Source organism: Cervus canadensis, chromosome 3 (assembly GCF_019320065.1).
Source record: "Cervus canadensis isolate Bull #8, Minnesota chromosome 3, ASM1932006v1, whole genome shotgun sequence".
Taxonomy (NCBI): domain Eukaryota; kingdom Metazoa; phylum Chordata; class Mammalia; order Artiodactyla; family Cervidae; genus Cervus; species Cervus canadensis.
The window spans coordinates 113,338,551-113,358,892 of record NC_057388.1 but is presented as its reverse complement, the minus strand read 5'-3'; the positions used below and the strand labels follow the sequence as shown (position 1 = coordinate 113,358,892).

Sequence of the window (20,342 nt, the reverse complement as noted above, 5' to 3'; positions counted from 1 at the left end):
GTTGGCCAGCTCCAGTCAGGTGGGGGGCCAGCCAGGAGATTGAAGACTCAGGCTGAGTCAAGATGCTGGGCCTGGGGTGTGCAGAAGAAATCTGTTCCATTTGTTTACCAGGGGTTCATATCCTATTACTATTAATAGTTCTCTCCTCTTTCATCTCTGTTTGTTTGCCGTCTTTCTCCTTAGAATTATGAACTTTCCCTAAGTGATTTGAGTCTGATTCCCACCCACCCCCCTGATAGGGAAAAACCAGTTGTGACAAATTGCTTCCAACCTTAAGCCAAGTCAGAGTGGTGACTTCACAAAGAACATCTATTCTGTGCCATTCTATTTCTCGGTAAAATTGTTAATTTTTTATGCACTGGAAGTTCTTAGCGCTTCAGTTAATATTAGCTCTATGTGTTCTGACACCAGACTTGCTATAAATTAGTGAAAAGTTGTGTGCTTTGGGTTCATTCTAGACCTCAGACTTTATATGTTGCACTTTTTCACAAGAGGACTGTCCACAGAGCATTCATACACCTTTTTATAAGATACGAAGTGTTGTCTGCTTTCAGTTTCTTTGACTAAAACCAATCAGGCAAACCTTGAACTATTTTCAGTCGCCACTGCTTAGTTAAATAATGGAAGAAGGGAAGAGTCTATTAACTCAGACATTCTTTTTTGTTTTCTGGGATTGTTTTATGAGATTATCAAGGACTCTGCTTAATTGCTTGTCATTGTTCAAGCTTTCAGTGATCGAAAGTTCATTTTTTTCTAGCTAACAAATATTTTAATTCCTTTTTCACTGTAGCTTTCACAAAATTGATCACAGTCAATGGACAGGAGTATCACCTTCAACTTGTAGACACGGCTGGGCAGGTAAGTGTGTCAGAATCCCGTGCAGCGTGCCTGGTGTGCCGGCCCTGCCATTCGTAGGCACAAGGACGACGCCGAGAAAGCCCTGTGATCATGTGTGTTTGGACATCAGTAGGCTGTCTGCTGTGTCTTTTCAAAGAGACTTATGGGAGTTTTTTCAAATAGCTTGTTTTTCTACTTCAGAATTTGTTTTAAATATATTCATGGTGGCGTTGTAAAGGTTTATATTTATTACAGGATAGTTTTCTATTTTCTAAACATTGATTCCATATCAGAGGATCACATCAGTGCTTTTCCTCCCTTTGAAATACGTCTCCTTCTACATTAAGAACAAAAGTAGATCTTTTCCAGGGGAAAAGGCATGGGAAAGGTATAAGGCAGAAATAAGCTGGTTGTATGGATTTATTATATGATTACAAGATTAAAGAGTGTCAGTTTTATTTGCTAGACAGTAATTGCCAAAAGTAAGTAACCCCTCCCCCAAAAGATATTCACAGGTTAATGTGACAGTGATGGTGGCGAGTGGGTCGCTGGCACCAGTGGTAAAGAACCCGCCTGCCAGTGCGAGAGACATAAGAGATGGGAGTTGGATCCCTGGGGCAGGAAGATCCCCTGGAGGAGGGCATGGCAACCCACTCCAGTATTCTGACCTGGAGAATCCCATGGACAGAGGATTCTGGCAGGCTGCAGTCCATGTTGCGAAGAGTTAGGCGTAACTGAAGCGACTTAGCATGCATGCAAAAGATAAAAGAAATGAAGAGAACGTCAAAGGAACAAAGAGAACACTTCGACAGCTCATTTTCCCCCTTACTTGTCACCCAGTCCCACTTTGGTTAAAAACCGCTTTGTTCAGCTGAACTTAGGACTGTTGACCGAAGGCTGGGACCTGTAAAGACGCTGGGTCCCACCTTGTGTCTGAGAACCAACAGGGGATCAGACTGCAGGCAAGTGAGAGTCAGGTAGACTGGTCTGCCATGTTCAATGGAGGCTTTTTTCCTGGACCTGGGAAAACTGGGATAGACCTAGAGGGATGTGGCCTGCCTTCTGGGTTTGGAATGAATTCCCTCTGCTTTATATTTTGAAGTGAACAAAGAAGGAAAGTGTAACCACTCCCCCACCCTGCCCCCCGGCCAGTGAAGCAAGAGAATAGCTGTATTGAGTCATTTTGGCGGTGCAGGGAATCCTGGAGTTTCCTTTCTGGAAGCTTCAAATACAGCAAATGTTTGTGTCAGAGAGCTGTAACACCCAGCTCGTTCTCTCAACGTCCGTGTAGATTTGCTGGGCTTTCGTCTTCAGACCTCATGGGGTTTTCTTACAGCGGAGCCATTCTAGGCTTTCAGTCAGTGGGGTCCCTGCCCAATCCAGAGTGGGAGCCTACTGGAACAACAGAAATCTCCACCAGTGACCGACCTCATAGACGACTGACCATAGATGACTGATCACGTGGCTTCGAAACCAGTGTAGAAAGCCCCTGGGATAGGCCCTTATTCTGGGTGTGTTCTACGAGGTTTTGTTTTGCTCTAAAGCATAAACGTACACTTTGCTGTTAATTGTTTTAATGAGCGGGTGATACAAAGAATGGCCCTGAAAGGACCAGAGCTCTCAGGGACTGTGTCCGGTGTGAGTGTGACAGGAGCGTGGGCTAAGTTCTGAGCCCTGCTGTCTTGCTCCTTTGGATTGTGTTACCACCGGCTCAGAATATATAGAGAATTTCTGCACAGAATATACCCAGATTAGGTGCTTTGAATAACTTGTTCTCGTTGCAGCTAATAGTTCCTGAAGGCTGTATTCATACTTGGGAGACCATTAAAGGCTGTGCTGGTGTTTATATACCATTCAGGATGGTACAGCACAGGCAGTATTTCTTGCACCATGGTCCCACCCTCATTCTGTAGAAACTAGATGACGTGGCACTTATATTTACTGCTCTAGGAGCTGTTTTTAAATCGGATTCCTATGGGCTGGCTCTGGGGTTAAGACCATGGTAGCAAGGAAGAATGATTAAAGGGCAGTTTCCTTAGAAGCAGTTTGTAGTAAATTTGTTCACTCATGCATTTGAGGAGTAAAATTACGTGTAATCAATTACTGTATAGCAGTATATGATAGCAAGTACTGTTTATGTAGTAGTTTATTTTATGCAGCTGATTTAATTGCCCAGCTAGAGATGGTGATGAACATGGTAAATACAAGTTGGTTATTTTTAGTTTGCATGAAATATTTTGTTTTGGTCTAATTTAAGTAAACTCATGACAAGTGAGTCAGAGACAGTCAATTTTAATGTCAAATTCCCACTCCCCCCCCCCCTTTTTTTGTCTTTTAAGGTCATCTAAAAATAATAATACCATGTACATGTTAGTAGAAATAAAATAACGCAAAAAGGTAAATAGTGAAACTCAAATCTTTCTACTATAGCTGTCTTAGCTTCCTTCTGCCAGCAGTAACCCATTGTAAGTTTTTAGTAAATACTTCCAAGTTCTTTTATACATGAACATGCGAATATATTTCATTTTAAGTTTTTTTCTTTTATTTTCTACACAAAAAGTAATGTGTTTCTGTATCTCCATCATGGAGATTATTTTGTATCAGTACAGACAGCCTGCCCCGCCCCGCCAGGGCTGCATAATAGCCCATTATTTGGATATATCATTTGTTGTTTAGTCAGTAAGTCGAGTCTCTTTGCGACTCCATGGACTGTAGTCCACCAGGCTCCTCTATCCGTGGGATTTCCCAGGCAAAGAAGACTGGAGTGGGTCACCATTTCCTTCTCCAGGAGATCTCCCTTACCCAGGGACTGAATCCACATCTGCATTGGCAGACAGGTTCTTTACCACTGAGCTGCCACAGAAGCCCAGGATACAGCATAATTTTAACTATTGATCAGCAATTAGGTTGTTTCCTGTCAGGCCGCCACCAGCAGTGCTGCAGTCAATATCTTGTGTTGTTTTAGAAAGATGGTTATATCTGGCATATATATAAGAAGATTTCCTGGGTGGGGGGCTACTGGACCCACAGGGTCACCTGCTTGGCAGCAGTCAACAGGACTACCTATTTCCCTGTAGCCTCACCAACACGGTGTGTGGCCAATTTTTTTTATGTTTGCCAGTCTGCTGGGTGAAAAATAGTATCCCAGTGTCATTTTAATTATCTTTCTTATTAAGGAATTTGATCTTATTTTCCTGTGTTTGAGGACATTTGTATTTCCGTTCTGTGAATTACCTTGTCTATTCATGTACGTCACCCTTGTCTTTTGGGAGGATGGTCTTTGCTTGCTGATTTTAAAGATCCCTTAATATGTGAAGAAAAACAAAAAAAGAAATATGTGAAGAAAATTAGCATTTAGTATATGAGCTGAGCTTTGAGGTTTTGTTTTCAGTCTTCCTTTTGTTTGAAAGACTTTTAGCCATGAAGAACTTCTTCATTTGCATAGAGTTGAGTTGATTAATCCCTTTTTAACCAAGACTGTTATTGTTGTTTCTTCATTCTCCCATCCACTGTGTACACAGTGTCAGTTTTCATCTTCAAATCTTTCATTCCTCTGGAATACACTTTTGCTGAGGTGTGAGTTAGAGATCCAACTTAGTCATTTACCCCCAGGTGGCTCTGCATTTGTTCGCTGTACAGCTTGCTGAGGGTTACCTTTCATCCTTAACTGATTTGAAATGCCAGTGTTACATGCCTACTTCCTGGATCTGTTTGGGTCTTTACAGACTTCCCAGTCTGCTCCATTCATGAGATGTAGTCCTGCTCTGTTTTAATCTCTAGCTTTATAGTTTCCATCCACCTGCTGTGCAGTTGCTATTCTTTCTCAGGAAGTATATTTGTCATCAGGAGTATGTTACATTCATGTATAATTTAGGATTAATTAATAGATATCCTTACGAGTCTGCATATTCTTGCTGAAGTCTGTGGCACACTCTTTGGCTGATTTAAGTCTTTTTATCTTTTAGGACTATTTTAAGATTTTCTTCAGCTGGACCGTATATTACACTTCTATTTTCTTAGATTTTATTCCTAGGAATTTTGTCTTCTTTGGTCATTGTTAAAGCTGAGGGTCTTTTTCCTCCGTTTTACTTTCACTAGTTTTTTCACACTGCCTCTTGAATATGATTATTATTTTCTTTTTTCCCTCACCTTTGCTTCAGGGAAAATATAATTTTTAACTTTGAGTCTGCTGTAGCTGAACTCTCGACTAAAAGCATTTGAAATTTTGTTTTAATCTGCGTAGAAAGATCTGTCATTCCATTAATAATTTGATTTTCAACATCAACACTAAAGTGAATTAAACTTAATCATAATTGTACTAATAATTAATGGTTTTACTTTGCATACATAGTAAGCTCTGTGATGTTGAAATGCTATTTCCTGATTAATATCAGAGCATTGATAGTTCTCTTTTTTTTAAAGACACATTAGCATGGGGCAGTGATTCAGGGTCATCGTCATAACCACACTGGAACTGCACAGTTAACAGACAGTTACTTGATGTGAGGCTGGCTTGGTGTGATTCTCCTACAGTAGAGCTTGGGATGGGATGGTATAGTAACAGCTGTATTTCAGCTGAGCAGGAAATGTTTGTACCAGACAGTGGCACCCTTGAATCCTGCACTGATGTTAGGCACTTCCGTGTGCTTTAAATAATTGTGTACGCAAAGCTCCAGGGTGCTTCAGAAAGCTTTACAAAACTGGTCCTAATGGGCGGTGGCATAAGGTGTGCCTTTAATTCCTAAAGTTGCTCAGTAAATAGCTCATTCAATCCTAAAACGTCTGAGTATGCTGACTTGGGTCTGGTGTGTTGTTTTCTCAGTCATCCTCTTTTTTCCAAGTGCTGGTAGCAACCCACTAATGACCCATGGACTGGGCCCAGGCCATTGTGACTCATGTGTGGGAAATAGGTGAAAATACACATTTATGGGATAAACTAGAGCACTCGTAAATTTTCTGCGAGGCCTAAGGGACTCTGGGCTTTATATCTGTAAAAAATGTGGTGGTGCTTTTCCTCGACACAGGATCATGGAACCTGTCTTTTCATTCCTTCTCTCTCACAAACTGCAGTAGACGTTAGTCGTCCGTAGAAAGTCTTAGACTAGCCTGAGCTATTTATTGGCTTAAAGCATATTATTGCCCTCAAACCAGCCTTAAATCTTGGGTGTATAAAAGCTATGTCTCTAAAATAATAATCTACTTTGTTTGCTTTGATTTCTTTGACCATGTGATAGTCCAGATTGCTTGTTACCCTATATAAAGACTATGTTGTTGTTTAGTTGTTTAGTGGTGTCTGGCTGTTTTGTGACTCCATGGACTGTAGCTGGCCAGGCTCCTTTGTCCATGGGATTCTCCAGGCAAGAATACTGGAGCGGGTAGCCATTTCCTTCTCCAGGGGATCTTCCCAACTCAGGGATCGAATCCAGGTCTCCTGAGTTGCAGGCAGATTCTTTAATCACTGAGCCACCAGGGAAGCCCCATGTGAAGACTTTGCTCAAATGTAATTATTTTTTTCTTCCACAGGATGAATATTCCATCTTTCCTCAGACATACTCCATAGATATTAATGGTTATATTCTTGTGTATTCTGTTACATCAATCAAAAGGTAAGGCGTACTTCTTCTTGCTTGAGTTTCTTTGCCATGCTTAGGTGACATTAATCCTTCTGAGGGATTATGCTGGAATTGGCAGTAGTAACAATCAGACTTTAATGGTTCTTAGTGGTTGTCTGGTGGAGCAAACAGGTTGTTAAGGGAAAAAATTATCCCATTCAATATTCTCTTGCACCAGTGGAATAAAAAACTATGTCTTTACCTCAGACTGCCCAGACTAGTGAATGAACATGATCTGAGCTTTCCTGCTAATTAAAATGGGAAATACTTAATTGACTTATTTTTCTGTGTTTTTACCTTATTAGTGTGGAGCATGGGCTGATTGCTAAGGAACATTCTACAAATGTTTTATTCAGAGATTAAATCAGCCCAGTTGTAAACGTTCCCATTTAAGTATCTTGCCTATTCTACCTTGAATATTCTCAGTAAGGGCTACGAGTGTTGAATACATACGCATATGAAAAAGAATGCTAGGAAAAAATAAAGGAATTCCTTGTGTTCAGTTTGATTTATATTAAAAATGGTGAGTCTATGACATTTTCTATTGTTCACAATATAAGTATCGATAACAACCATTTTAGAATGTCACCACTAAAATGGGTGTCTGATTTCATGCTTTTTGTTTTATAGTTTTGAAGTGATCAAAGTTATCCATGGCAAATTGTTGGATATGGTGGGGAAAGTACAGTAAGTAGCGACCGTTTATCTCTTTTTTTAGATGTACTAGTATCATCCGAACAATCAAATCGGGCACTGACCAGTGTACTTTGGCTTTTTTCCCCTTGTGTTAACAGAATACCTATTATGTTGGTTGGGAATAAGAAAGACCTACATATGGAAAGGTATGTAGCTTCTAAATACTGCTGTATAAAGTGATGTAGTCACTGAGGTTCTGTTTTTAATTGTTCTTAAAGCCAGAATATTTTTAGCTATAGCATTTCTGTTTTCAGAAGTATGGAGAAACAAAACTGCAGTAAAAAATCTTACCCATCGTGGAAAATGTTTCCTCTAAAAAAGAGGGCACACGCTGTAGAAAATTATCTTCAGATGCTTTTACCATTTTGCACAAAGCAGACTAAAAATACAATGGTAGTGCTGGTTTAGTCAACACAGTTTCTGAGCACCAGGCTGAGGACCCTGTTCCTGGGGAGCTCAGCATCTGGAGGAAGACCCAGATCGGAAGACCCAGCCCGTGGGCAGCAGGAGGGCCCCATGGGCCCTTTCAGAATTGCCTGTCTCGGGGGGCTTACAGCCGAGCAGCTGAGAAAGTAGTCGATTGTTGCGGAGGCCGGAGTCCTGTTCTCCAAACCATAGGGGATTTGCAGGAGCTGGGCGGCCCCATCAGGCCCCACCCCAGCTCAGGGTGGCCGAGACTCTGCGCGCACTCTGGATGAGACTGAGCTGCTGCCTCATCAGTCAGTTACACATACCTTACGTGATAAAGGGCAAAGCACTTCAACCAGAGTTTTCTGTTTCTGTTAGGGTGATCAGTTATGAAGAAGGGAAGGCGTTAGCAGAGTCTTGGAATGCAGCATTTTTGGAATCTTCTGCTAAAGAAAATCAGGTACGTGGTTTTTAAAACTCACGTTGCCCCGTATCCCCTCAGTGGTGGGCCTGTGTGTTGCTGAATCAGCGTCTCCCTGCCGTCTTCATCACTCCTGTTCAGTCTTCCTCCTCCTACCACCTCGAGTATCCAGCTCTGGGTTGCTTTAGGAAGATAAAAAGCTGTTGATACTTTAAATTCAGTCAGTGTTCTAAGTATGGTGGGACCTAGAATATTTGTATGATAAATAGAAATTAATTAATATAAAGGCAGTACTTCCTCTGCCAACATGTAATCTTATTTTTGTTTCATGCTAAAGGCTGGTACAGAACTAAGTCCAGGTGTAGAAAAGAAACAAGAATGATTTGAAATCACTTTGGCAATAATTTTGTTCTTGTACCTCCTCCCTTTTTGTGTTGGGTAAACTGAGTTAGATGTATGTATTGTTTTTAAACATAGAAACCAGTAAGAACCAGTCCACAAGCATGTTTCACCAGTGTCAGCCCTGCAGGCAGATGCTTCTTTACAGGCATGTGTGAGGAGGGATGTCAGTTCTATGTCAGCAGGCTTCCCGTGTCCCCTTTTTCCTTTTCCTTCCTTTAGACCCAGAGCGGCCCGGCTTGCCTCCTGCCTCCACGTGCTCACCAGTGTTTCTTTTCGCTGCAGATCAGATGCTGTCACTCACATAAAAACTGTCAGTGGGTTGCCCGTCGTCTGTCGAACAAGCCCCAAAGCGCTCAGTGTGGTGATGAGTGCAGGGTGTGACTCACACTCTTGCAGTTACTTCCACCGCATCCTGTGCTTGGCAGACCCACCAGGCCCCTCCCACTCCCCTCAACACCATGGAGCTTGCAGATGCCTCCCCTGTGTCCTCATGTCTCTCTAGCGAGAAACGCTCTTTCTCTGATTGGCTGCATACTTAGTCTTTTCAACATGTCATCTTGTCTGATCCTCAGATAAAATGAATTGGCTTGCATTTTTGTGAGAAACTACAGTTCTGGGGTGGGGAGTGGGGCTTGTGGTCGAGGACAGTGGGCTGTCCTTCCCCAGCTCCGCCCCCTCTCCCCACCAAGACCCCTGCCCTTGGATCCACTACTCAAATCCCACCTCCTCCTTGGCCCTCAGGAGTCCTCCAGCCAAAATTAGTGTCTTCTTTCTGATCCCCTTTGTTTGATCCTGAGATTCAAGGACAGTATCACTGAACTTCGTGTTCTCCACAGTGTCCAGCCACTGATTTTGTACATACAGTAGTTTTGTTTCTAGTAGGTGCCTGATCAACCCAGGGATCCCCTGACAGGCAGATCTGTTTGTCCCCGTGTCACCAGGTGAGGGAACTTAACTATGCGGTTGCCTCCTGGGTTGTAGATAGCAAGACATTTATCTGCAGTTGTTTAGTTCCTGAGTGCAGACCCTGGTGGCTCAGACGGTAGAGAATCTGCCTGCAATCCAGGAGACCCGGGTTCGATCCCTGAGTTGGAAAGATCCCTTGGAGAAGGGAATAGCAACCTACTCCAGTATTCTTGCCTAGCAGTTCAATGGACAGAGGAGCCTGGCTGGCTACAGTCTGCAGAGTTGGACACGACTGAGCAACTAACACACATATCCAGACAGTGAGAATCCAGTTGGGATAGTAAGAGATACCTGTATTATCTCTAATTGAGTTAAACCAAACATTGTCTTATCTACCCTTAAGATCATCTAGTTGATCTGTCTCATTTTAGAAGTGAGGCATTTAAGATCCAAGAGGTGAATAACCTTTTAAGATCACTCTGTACTGCAGGTGGTGTAAGAACTTGGACTAAATTTTGAATTTAACCCAGATCTAGTCCTCTCTCCTCTCTACCTTGCTTTCTGATAGATGAGAAGACCTGTGCCTGACCAAAGTGTCATAGAGATGAAATTTTTCCTGAGGGGGAGATGGAGACTGTTCTGTATTTAAATATCTCTGTGAACCTTGAATGGATCTGGTCTAAAATGGCTAGTGTGAAAGACGTTTCCAGTCAGTTGGAGAGATTTGAGTACATTTTGGAAATGATTGTCTTAGGTGTAGTGATGGTGTTGGGATTAGGAGAGACTATCCTTACTCTTAGAAAATGCAAACCAGAGTATTTAGCAGCCAAGTTTCATAATGCCTACAACTTAGTTTCAGATGAAATAGATGGGTAGAGGGATAGAGGGAAAGCAAGCAGATACAGCACAGATGTTAACATTTGTTGAACTCAGGAGCAGAGCCCAGTGGTTACAGTTGACCCCATTTTTCTTTGTGCCTGAAAATTTACATTATCAAGATTTGAAGGGGTTAGATAGTATACAGGTTATAAAATAAAGAAATCTTGGGCATGTGATATACAGCATGGTGGCTATGCAGTATATTTGAAAACTGCTAAGAAAAGAGTGGATCCTAAAAGTTCTCATCACAAGAAAAAACAAATTGTGACTGTGAACCAGACTTAGTGCAGTGATCCTTTCCCAATACGTTCTTACATCGAGTCATGATGTTGTACACCTGTAATGTATGTTTTGTGACAGCTGTATCTCATTTAAACATGTTTTGGGGTGAGGAGTGCGGTTGAATGGCCCTCTGCTTTCTTTGGCCTGTTTACTGACTTCCCTCTGTTTTGGTTCTTTGGTGAAAATCTGAGGATCCAAGAGCAGTTATGCTTTCCAGCTTGACGATTACACAGGCGTCAGCTGCTGTCCCATTCTTCTGTGGGTGCCCGTGGTCCCTCTGCTGTGTGTTCGTGTGTGTGCTGTTCTGGACGCGTCTGGCAGTTCCTTTATTACGCTTGCCAGCAGCCTCAAAGGTGTAGATACTTCATGGACCCTGCCTGCATGTAATCAAGAGGAATTGCCTAGTAAGCCTCAGGCTCATTTATCTTCTGAGAGTGACCTAGGGTTGTGGTCACTGAGAGTGGCCTAGTTGGCTTAGGATTTGTTACTGAACTACGTTTTGGTATGAGGATGCAGGCCTGTCCTGTCTAGTTTATGTTATATAGCTTAAGATTCTTAATACAGTTCTGGATAGATTTACTCTAACCTTTCAGCTTCATTTAGAAGATAGTAGACTGCTTTTTTGGTGTCTGGAGGAAAGATGGAATTGTGCTCAAGGCGTAAAGTTAAAATGAAAAAATTCCATCAGCTGAAACTCTAAAAGAAGACAAGGGTGCAGTATGGTGGCCTCAGACATCCCAGATAAGCTCAAGGGTCAGATGAACCAACTCACCGTTGCCTTGGTTGCTTGATCATCTTCATCAGATCAATAAACGCCTTATCAGACGTGAACTAATCCGTTAAGGTAGAAAGATTCTTGCCCCCCAGTTAGGTACATACAGGGATGGGATGCGTATCCTTGGAAAGCCGCAGTCCTCAGAGTTGTGCGGACTCTTCTCAACCCTCAGTCATGGCTCCTGGGACCTTGTCTCATCTTGTTGTCGAATCTGCTCCCATCAGGTGGGGAGAAACCAAGTCCCTCCGACCTCTACGTGAGAGGTGTAGGTGATTCTGGTCCACACAGGTACTACATACTGGAATGCTTACTACTCTTGGTCTGTGTGTAGGAAGAGATACCTAGTGTGTAGGAAGAGATACTCTAGTAAGAGATACCTCATCAGTAGTCACAAAATTAGAGACCAGTCTGTGTAAACTGCTCGAATATTTTATTGATAAGTTTTCAAGGGTAGCTTCATACTACTTACCAAAAATCCAGTATTTTAAAATAAACTGTCCCCAGTGGAATTGAGCCAGATTTGTTGATAACAAAATACATGGTGGTTTAAAAAAAAGAAAAATTATCAACTCAGTGTGAATACTGCACTTTGACTATTACTGAACTATGAGATGTGTTTGCAGTTTTGGCTTATTTTCTGTGGAGGCCTTCACAAACTGTATTCCAGCAGTCTGATGAAAGAGAATGCACTTTGGCAGAGTCAGACCACACAGGTAATCAAGGCGAGTGCTAAGATTTATCCAGAAAGCCAGATTCCAGGCACACTGTACTCTTTGTAAGACTTTGGCATGCGTCTTTCCACACATTTTTCTTTGCATTTTTCTTCAGTTCAGTCGCTCAGTCGTGTCCGACTCTTTGTGACCCCATGAATCGCAGCACGCCAGGCCTTCTTGTCTATCACCAACTCCCGGAGTTTACTCAAACCCATGTCCATCGAGTCGGTGGTGCCATCCAGCCATCTCATCCTCTGTCGTCCCCTTGTCCTGCCCCCAATCCCTCCCAGCATCAGGGTCTTTTCAAATGAGTCAACTCTTCGTATGAGGTGGCCAAAGTATTGGAGCTTCAGCTTCAGCATCAGTCCTTCCAATAAACATCCAGGACTGATCTCCTTTAGGATGGACTGGTTGGATCTCCTTGCAGTCCAAGGGACTCTCAAGAGTCTTCTCCAACACCACAGTTCAGAAGCATCAATTTTTTGGCGCTCAGCTTTCTTCATAGTCCAACTCTCACATCCATACATGACCACTGGAAAAACCATAGCCTTGACTAGACGGACCTTTGTTGGCAAAGTAATGTCTCTGCTTTTTAATATGCTATCTAGGGTGGTCATAACTTCCAAACAGTAGGCGTCTTTTAATTTCATGGCTGCAGTCACCATCTGCAGTGATTCTGGGGCCCAAAAAAATAAAGTCTGACACTGTTTCCACTGTTTCCCTGTCTATTTCGCATGAAGTGACGGGACCAGATGCCATGATCTTAGTTTTCTGAACGTTGAGCTTTAAGCCAACTTTTTCACTCTTTCACTTTCATCAAGAGGCTTTTTAGTTCCTCTTCACTTTCTGCCATAAGGGTGGTGTCATCTGCATATCTGAGGTTATTGATATTTCTCCCGGCAATCTTGATTCCAGCTTGTGCTTCCTCCAGCCCAGCGTTTCTCATGATATACTCTACATGTAAGTTAAATAAGCAGGGTGACAATATACAGCCTTGACGTACTCCTTTTCCTATTTGGAACCAGTCTGTTGTTCCATGTCCAGTTCTGTTTCTTCCTGACCTGCATATAGGTTTCTCAAGATTCAGGTCAGGTGTTCCTGGTATGCCCATCTCTTTCAGAATTTTCCACAGTTTATTGGGATCTACACAGTCAAAGGCTTTGACATAGTCAATAAAGCAGAAATAGATGTTTTTCTGGAACTCTCTTGCTTTTTCGATGATCCAACGGATGTTGGCAATTTGATCTCTGGTTCCTCTGCCTTTTCTAAAACCAGCTTGAGCATCTGGAAGTTCACGGTTCACGTATTGCTGAAGCCTGTCTTGGAGAATTTTGAGCATCACTTTATTAGCATGTGAGATGAGTGCAATTGTGTGGTAGTTTGAGCATTCTTTGGGATTGGAATGAAAACTGACCTTTTCCAGTCCTGTGGCATTTTTCTTAGGATGAAATAAATAAATAACATGCCAGCTTAGTCATGGCAAAGGAAGGGGAATGGATAATGTGGAAAGAGGGGTGCCTGCTGAAGCCAGTGGCCTTGATTAGACTAGAGTGCTGGGCCTGGGGCTGGCTGGGGCTCGCCTGGGGCTGCCTCTGTCATTCCATCCTAGGAAGGAGCAAGCCAGAGTGGATGAGCCCAGACTCAAGGGCATGGTCATTGGTGGACGAGTTCGCTTATGGGTGCTGCTTCTGTGTAGAACGCAGTCGTCAGCCGAGGGTGAGAACGGGGCAGAGGTTCAGAGACCCCGGTGGAAGGAGGCGCCACCCCTTCATCCCGGGGAGTGACTGGACCAGGGAAGTGTGGGTGGGCGCTGGGACTCGGGGCCCTGGGGGAGTGTCCCCCGGCTATGTCCGCCGTGTGGGTGCAAGCGGACGGATGGCAGGGCGGGGAGCAGAAGGACAGTGACTGCCTGGGGCCTCTGCCTGCCCGGGAGGGAGGGCAGGGAAGTGTGGTTGGATTGAGAAAGCGGGCTGAGGGGTGCTGGCCGGCAGGATACTGAGTGGAGCTGAAAAGCAAGATGGGGGGCTGGTGCCTGGTAATGACAGGATGTAGGTGCTACCCCGCGAGGCTTTTGAAAACAGGTGTTTCGGGGTTATCACAGTGACTGCCCCAAAATGACGGGGACTGACGGCTGCCCCAAGTGATGGCTTCCCGCCCTGAGGGACAGGGGCTCCTTGTGAAGGGGCGGGCCCTGGGGCTGGGAGGCGCCATCAGGAGAGAGGGGCCGGGGTGCTGCCACCCCAGAGGCGGGGTGACTGTGACGGGGTTTGGAGAGGACAGCCTCAGAGTCAGAGCTGAGGGGTTTAAGGAGGTGGGAGGGGAGAGGGTGTGAAGGGCGGGGTGTGGTGCGAGGTGGGAGGAGCCCCTGCCCTGCTCCAGTCCAGAGCCCCGGGGGTGAGGGGGTGAGGGGTGCGGAGACGGGGCTCTTAAGGTCAGAGGGGAGCGGGCCGGAGCTCGGGGGTCACGGATGAAAACGGGGGTCTCCGGGGCAGGTGGAAGCCCTGGTTCCTGCGGCGCTGGGGCACCTCCCGCCCGTGGCCTCCACCCCTGAGCTCCGAGCGCAGGACTGGGCAGCAGGCCGCCTCCTGTCCGGTGGCGGAGACCGCCTTTGTCCTGGTGTGTCTCGGTCGCCGAGGCCTGTCTGACTCTCTGCAACCCGTGTTGGTCACGGCTCCACTTTAAAACTAACACCAGTTGGTTTTCTCTGTGTTTTCAGACTGCTGTTGACGTTTTTAGAAGGATAATTTTGGAGGCAGAAAAAATCGATGGGGCCGCTTCACAAGGAAAGTCTTCCTGCTCGGTGATGTGATTCTCCTGCAGAACCTGGACTCTGGGGCCCAGTCCCGCCTGAGGAAGCCAACTGCCCGTCATCCTTCACGATAAACTGCTTCATTTCTCTTCTGTTAACCTGAAAGATTTCATTTGGGTCAGAGATTCTCCCCCACCCCCTCCTTTCAGATTATGTTCAACTCTGACTCTGTCCAAATGAGTTCACTTCCATTTTCAAATTTTGAGCAATCATATTTTCAATTTATATATTGTATTTCTTAATAATATTATGACCAAGAATTTTATCGCATTAATTTTTCAGTGTAGTTTGTTGTTTAAAATAATGTAATCATCCAAATGATACATATTGTTACACTACTATTAACTAGGCTTCGATATATCAGTGTTTATTTCATTGTGTTAAATGTATACTTGTAAATAAAATAGCTGCAAACCTTCATCTTTGTGCTTCTCAGTGTGGCTTGTAAAGAAGAGAGCTGTCCTCCTGAGGGCACCTCTCGCAGCCTCCCGGGAGCCTCTGGGTTGGATTGCAAGGAGCTGCTGGGGGCTGTGGCCACAGACAGAGGCGAGCGGCCCACCTGGCGGCCATGGGCAGTGGGGTAGAGTGCCCGAATTTGGGGGGTCTCTAATTGACTGAAGTCAAGTGGCCTTGGGGGAGATGTGTGAGGGGAGTTGTTCCCCAGTAATGACTGTGTCCCCCATACCCCACAAAGTTCCCCTCTTGGGTGGAGTGTTTCTCGCAGGTGGGACTACGGGCTTCCTGAGGGCCTTCTGGGCTCCCTCTGGCTTGTCTCTGAGGAGACGCAGGGAGACACTTTTGTACTTAGCTTGATGTCCATGGCAGACAGGATCTTAGTTAGGAAATAGACTGACCTGTCACCATCCCAAACCTCCAGGAGTGTGAAGGACAGGAAAGATTGCCTGGTGAGTCTTCTGTGTTCACGAACCTCCCGCAGACCCGGGCCATGGATCTCCTGCTCTGAAAGCAGCAGCTTGGAAGGACAACCAGAGATGGAAATTGCCTGGTGTCCGTCACCTCAACTCTAGCTTAGTTGACTGATGTGTTAAATGCTGCCCTCCCAGGTAAAATTTCATAGGGCCATTTCTAACATTTAAGGAAATGTTACTGATTCTGTTGATCAAATATAATTTTGCTTTGTAACTGACTTTTTAATGAAAAAGTTATGTTTTTAGAATATGCCGTTATTTTGGATCTTTGAAGTGTTTTTGCCTCATCATTCCAGGATGAAATTTGAGCCTTAGAAGAACTTCATCAAGTATTTTTTATTTAAATAAAGATACGTTTTAGCAATGTAGTATCATTACTTATTAACAGGGTTTGTTCTTAGGTGTAATATTATGTGTCAGTGCTCTCACTGGATGTGGAAGAAAAAGAAAAGTGAAAATGTTAGTCGCTCAGTCATTTCCAGCTCTTTACAACCCCATGGATGGTAGCCTAACCAGCCAGGCTCCTCTGTCCTTGGGATTCTCCAGGCAAGAATACTGAAGTGGGGGGCCATTTCCTTCAGGGGATCTTCCCGACTCAGGGATGGAACCTGCGTCTCTCGCACCTCCTGTGTTGGGGGGCGGGTTCTTTGCCAACTGAGGCACCAGACGGGCCACATTAAACTTGGATCCAGTTCATCCAGGCAACCTTTCTCGTCTGATAAGTTATTTCTGTGTAAATGGAAGCTTGGAGCAGTGTATTCATGTTTTTTGTTCAGTCACTCAGTCGTGTCCAACTGTTTGTGACTGTGGCCTGCCAGGCTCCTCTGTCCATGGGATTCTCACCATCGCCACCTGAGTCTCCTTGGCTGTCTCCTCCATTAACCTCTCTGTGGGCCCTTTTTCCTTCTTGATTTGCTGTTTCCTCCAGTTCAGTCACTCGGTCGTGTCTGATGTCTGACTCTTTGCGACCCCATGGACTGCAGCACACCAGGCTTCCCTGTCCATCACCAACTCCCGAAGTTTACTCAAACCTCAGGTCCATTGAGTCAGTGATGCCATCCAACCATCTCATCCTCTGTTGTCCCCTTCTCCCGCCTTCAATCTTTCCCAGCATCAGGGTCTTTTCCAATGAGTCAGGTCTTTGCATCAGGTGGCCAGAGTATTGGAGTTTCAGCTTCAATATCAGTCCTTCAAATGAATATTCAGGACTGATTTCCTCTAGGATCTCCTTGCAGTCCAAGGGACTCTCAAGAGTCTTCTCCAACACCACAGTTCAAAAGCATCAATTCTTCAGCGCTCAGCTTTCTTTATAGTCCAACTCTCACATCCATACATAACTACTGGAATAAACCACATCGTTGACTAGACGGACCTTTGTTGGCAAAGTAATGTCTGCATTTAGTATGCTGTCTAGGTTGGTCATAACTTTTCTTGCAAGGAGCAAGTGTCTTTTAATTTCATGGCTGCAGTCACCATCTGCAGTGATTTTGCAGCCCCCCAAAATAAAGTCTGTCACTGTTTCCTGAAGACCAGAATTCATTTCTTCCACCCTCACCTCTGTGGGCTCCAGGCTTGTCTTCTTTTAGATGTCTCATAGGCACGATCTCACATTTATCATGCCCCAAATTGAATTCTTTGATTTTCCTATAAAATGGTCTTCCACTGGACCCTGTTTCGGGAAAAGGCACCACTAGGTGCTGCAGCTAGGCTTTGGGAGCATTCCTCGGCCAATCTGTCAACAAACCCTAAAGGCACTGCCTTCAGAAATCTTACATTTTCCCTACTTTTTCCATCTTCACTGCATACTATCCTCCTCTAATGGCACACCCTCCAAAGCATTTATACTGCAGCCCATGTCAACTTGTTTACACATTGTTTATGTTACTCCCTTGCTTAAAATCCTTTAATAATAAGTGTGCCTATTCAGGGCCTCGGGCATCTCATTTTCCAACTTTTCTTGTGAAAAAAATTAAGAGCTTCCTTGTTTACATTTGCTGTGATTCAGTTGGTAAAGAATCTCTGCCATGTGGGAGACCCGGGTTCGATCCCTGGGTTGGGAAGATCCCCTGGAGAAGGGAAAGGCTACCCACTCCAGTATTCTGGCCTGGAGAATTCCATGGGCTGTATAGTCCATGGGGTCTCAGAGTTGTACACGACTGAGCAACTTTCACTTTCACAGCATCAAATAAGTTGCCACTGATTGTTTTTGACAAACACCCCTGGGGAAAAGGGAGTCGGGTCAAAGACAAGCCTTGCAGAGGGGGTTTTCCAGGGAACTGCAGATGATGACATTCTGGGCTGAGAAATCAGCAATCCCAACCTGACCCTTCCTGCAGCTGCTTAAGGAGGCGCCTGGCAGTGGGGCAAGTGGCCATGCCTCGAGGAGCTCGCTGGGCTGGGAATCGGCTGGTTTCCCTAAACAGCCCAGGACTGGTGCAAGCTTTTCATCTCCAGACCTATGAAAAAGCTGATACTTTCGGACAATGTGTTGCCAGGGTTTTCACTGATTTCTGAAGGTTCTTCCTGCATGCTCCCAATGGTGACCTGGAGCCTGCAGGCAGCTGTTTGTTGAGTGGATGAGTAGCAGACGCCTCCCATGCGCTGCCTTCTACACAGGTTCCCTGGAATTTGGCCTGTGTCTGCTGCAATGTGGAGGAACCCCTCACCATTCACACAGTACTCTGGGATGGGCTTTAATCAACCTCAGGTCCACCCCTTATCTCACAAGGAAGGAGTGACGGTCTTCTCTGGTGGAGCAGTGGTGAAAAATCCACCTGCCAATGCAGGAGACGCAGGAGAGTTCAATCCCTGGCTCGGGATGATGCCCTGGAGAAAGGGAATGGTAACCCACTCCGGCATCCTTGCCTGGGAAATCCCATGGACAGAGGAGCTTGGCGGGCTATAGTCCATGGGGTCACAAAAGAGTTGGACACGACTGAGCAACTAAACAACAGGGAAAGAGTGATGCTCTCTTAACAAGATGTCAGAGGACCACAATAAGCACTGCCTTTAGGTGACCATCTAAATGGAAAAAAGGTTTAATGATTCTTGGAGAAGTCTGGACTTCTGAGAAAACCCTTCCAGCTCCTGTGGGCTCCGGCCGCACGTGAGCGGCTTGCTGGCGGAAGGTCTCCGGCTGCCCTGGTTACTCCGTTGACCGAGACTGTTGTGTGGGTGAATAGAGGCTGCCACAACGGCCATGTCAGCAGGAAACGGGGACATATTCAGAAACGTTCTCAGAAAATTCTAAACTTGAATTTTCATCTTCACCCCACCCCTTCATCTCCCCAGGAGGGGAGAGTTACACATCAGGTCAAAAACCTTGACATGAGTAAAGTTTTTGTGTCCCGTCCTTATTACCCTTTTTACCTCTGGCAGCTTCCTAGCCTGACCCAGGGAAGTCTGCTCTGCAGTTAGGGCTGCATGGACGCTGACAGCTAACTTAACATCTGTTATCAGAGGAGGGGCTGGATTCCTGACAGACCCCCACCCTCCTGCGCATAAGTCAGTTCATTGTTGTTTGCACTATACCACGTGTGAATGCGACCCCAACACACAGGGAACCCCCAAATGAGTGGAGCGTCAGACGGAGACTTGGCAGTCGTGGTCCCAACTCTGCAGCTAATGTCTGTGTCTCTGGGCAACTGCTTTATGGCCTCTGGTCTTGATTTCTGTACCAAGAAGACCTCTCTGCCTCAGACTGTTGTCATGGCTACAGGTATGAAAACCTTGGCTGTTTCCAAAGCCCAGCACCAGTGCTGACCACTGTCCTTCAGATAACGAGCTGATCAGACCTCTGGGCTTGAGCTCTCCCACCTCGGCAGGGCCTCCACTGCTGCTGGAGCTCCGAGGTTCCCAACCGGGCGACTCCCGCCACAGTCGATGACTCCGAACTCCAGCCGTATTGCCGCCCCTGGGCTGCACATCCCAAAAGGGCAAGATGGAAAGTCACAAATTTCTCTACAAGCAAGTTTACCAGGAAGTTTCCTGCCAGTCCAGCCCGAGGTATCAAGAACACAAGATGATAAGACACATGAGTCCGCCGGAGTTCACAGGTTACGCGCACTGGAGGTCCGTCTGGTCACAGCACTCAGTCCGAACACACCCCACGGACCCCTGTGGTTGCTCGGTGGATGAGCCCTGGTCGGGGGACAGAGAGTGCATTCCCTCGGACTCTTAAATGGAGACATCAGTCCTTCCCCTGAGGTCGTCTCACACCTCCAGGTTCCTCCAGCTCCCACATTCTGCTACAACCTGGGAAATGCACTTGGCTCATCTTTTTTTTTTTCTGCCTTTTTTTGGCTGCGCAGCTCGGCTTCCTGGGATCTTAGTTCCCCAACCAGGGATTGAATCCAGGCCCTCAGTAGTGTCGTCCTAACCTCAGGCCCGCCAGGGAATTCCTGGGTCATCTTTTTTTTTTTTTTTTTTGGTTTAATGGATACAGACATGAGTTTGGAACCATCAACATTAAGTTCCTCGTTTTATTGTTTAGTTGCTAAGTTCTGTTTGACTCTTTTGCAACACCATGGACTGACTTGCAACATGCATGCAACTGACATGCAACACCAGGCTTCTCTGCCCACGGAATTTTCCAGGCAAGAATGCTGGACCTAGCTCATCTTTTCCTTTAAACATATCTTTTGTTTTTATGCCTTTTATTTGTTTTTTTCTGA

At 45.3% G+C, this 20,342-nt stretch overlaps 1 protein-coding gene across 1 annotated transcript in view; it reads left to right on the top strand.

The window, feature by feature from the left end:
* The window catches only part of RHEB (Ras homolog, mTORC1 binding), a 52,384-nt gene extending 37,226 nt beyond the window's left edge, over positions 1-15,158 (top strand). Inside the window, exons 3-8 of the mRNA XM_043464188.1 lie at positions 791-858; positions 6,361-6,443; positions 7,080-7,136; positions 7,244-7,291; positions 7,932-8,013; positions 14,648-15,158. Coding sequence (XP_043320123.1) covers positions 791-858; positions 6,361-6,443; positions 7,080-7,136; positions 7,244-7,291; positions 7,932-8,013; positions 14,648-14,740 — 431 coding nt within the window. The 3' untranslated portion in view covers positions 14,741-15,158. The remainder of the gene's footprint in view (positions 1-790; positions 859-6,360; positions 6,444-7,079; positions 7,137-7,243; positions 7,292-7,931; positions 8,014-14,647) is intronic.
* Positions 15,159-20,342: the final 5,184 nt, after the last annotated feature.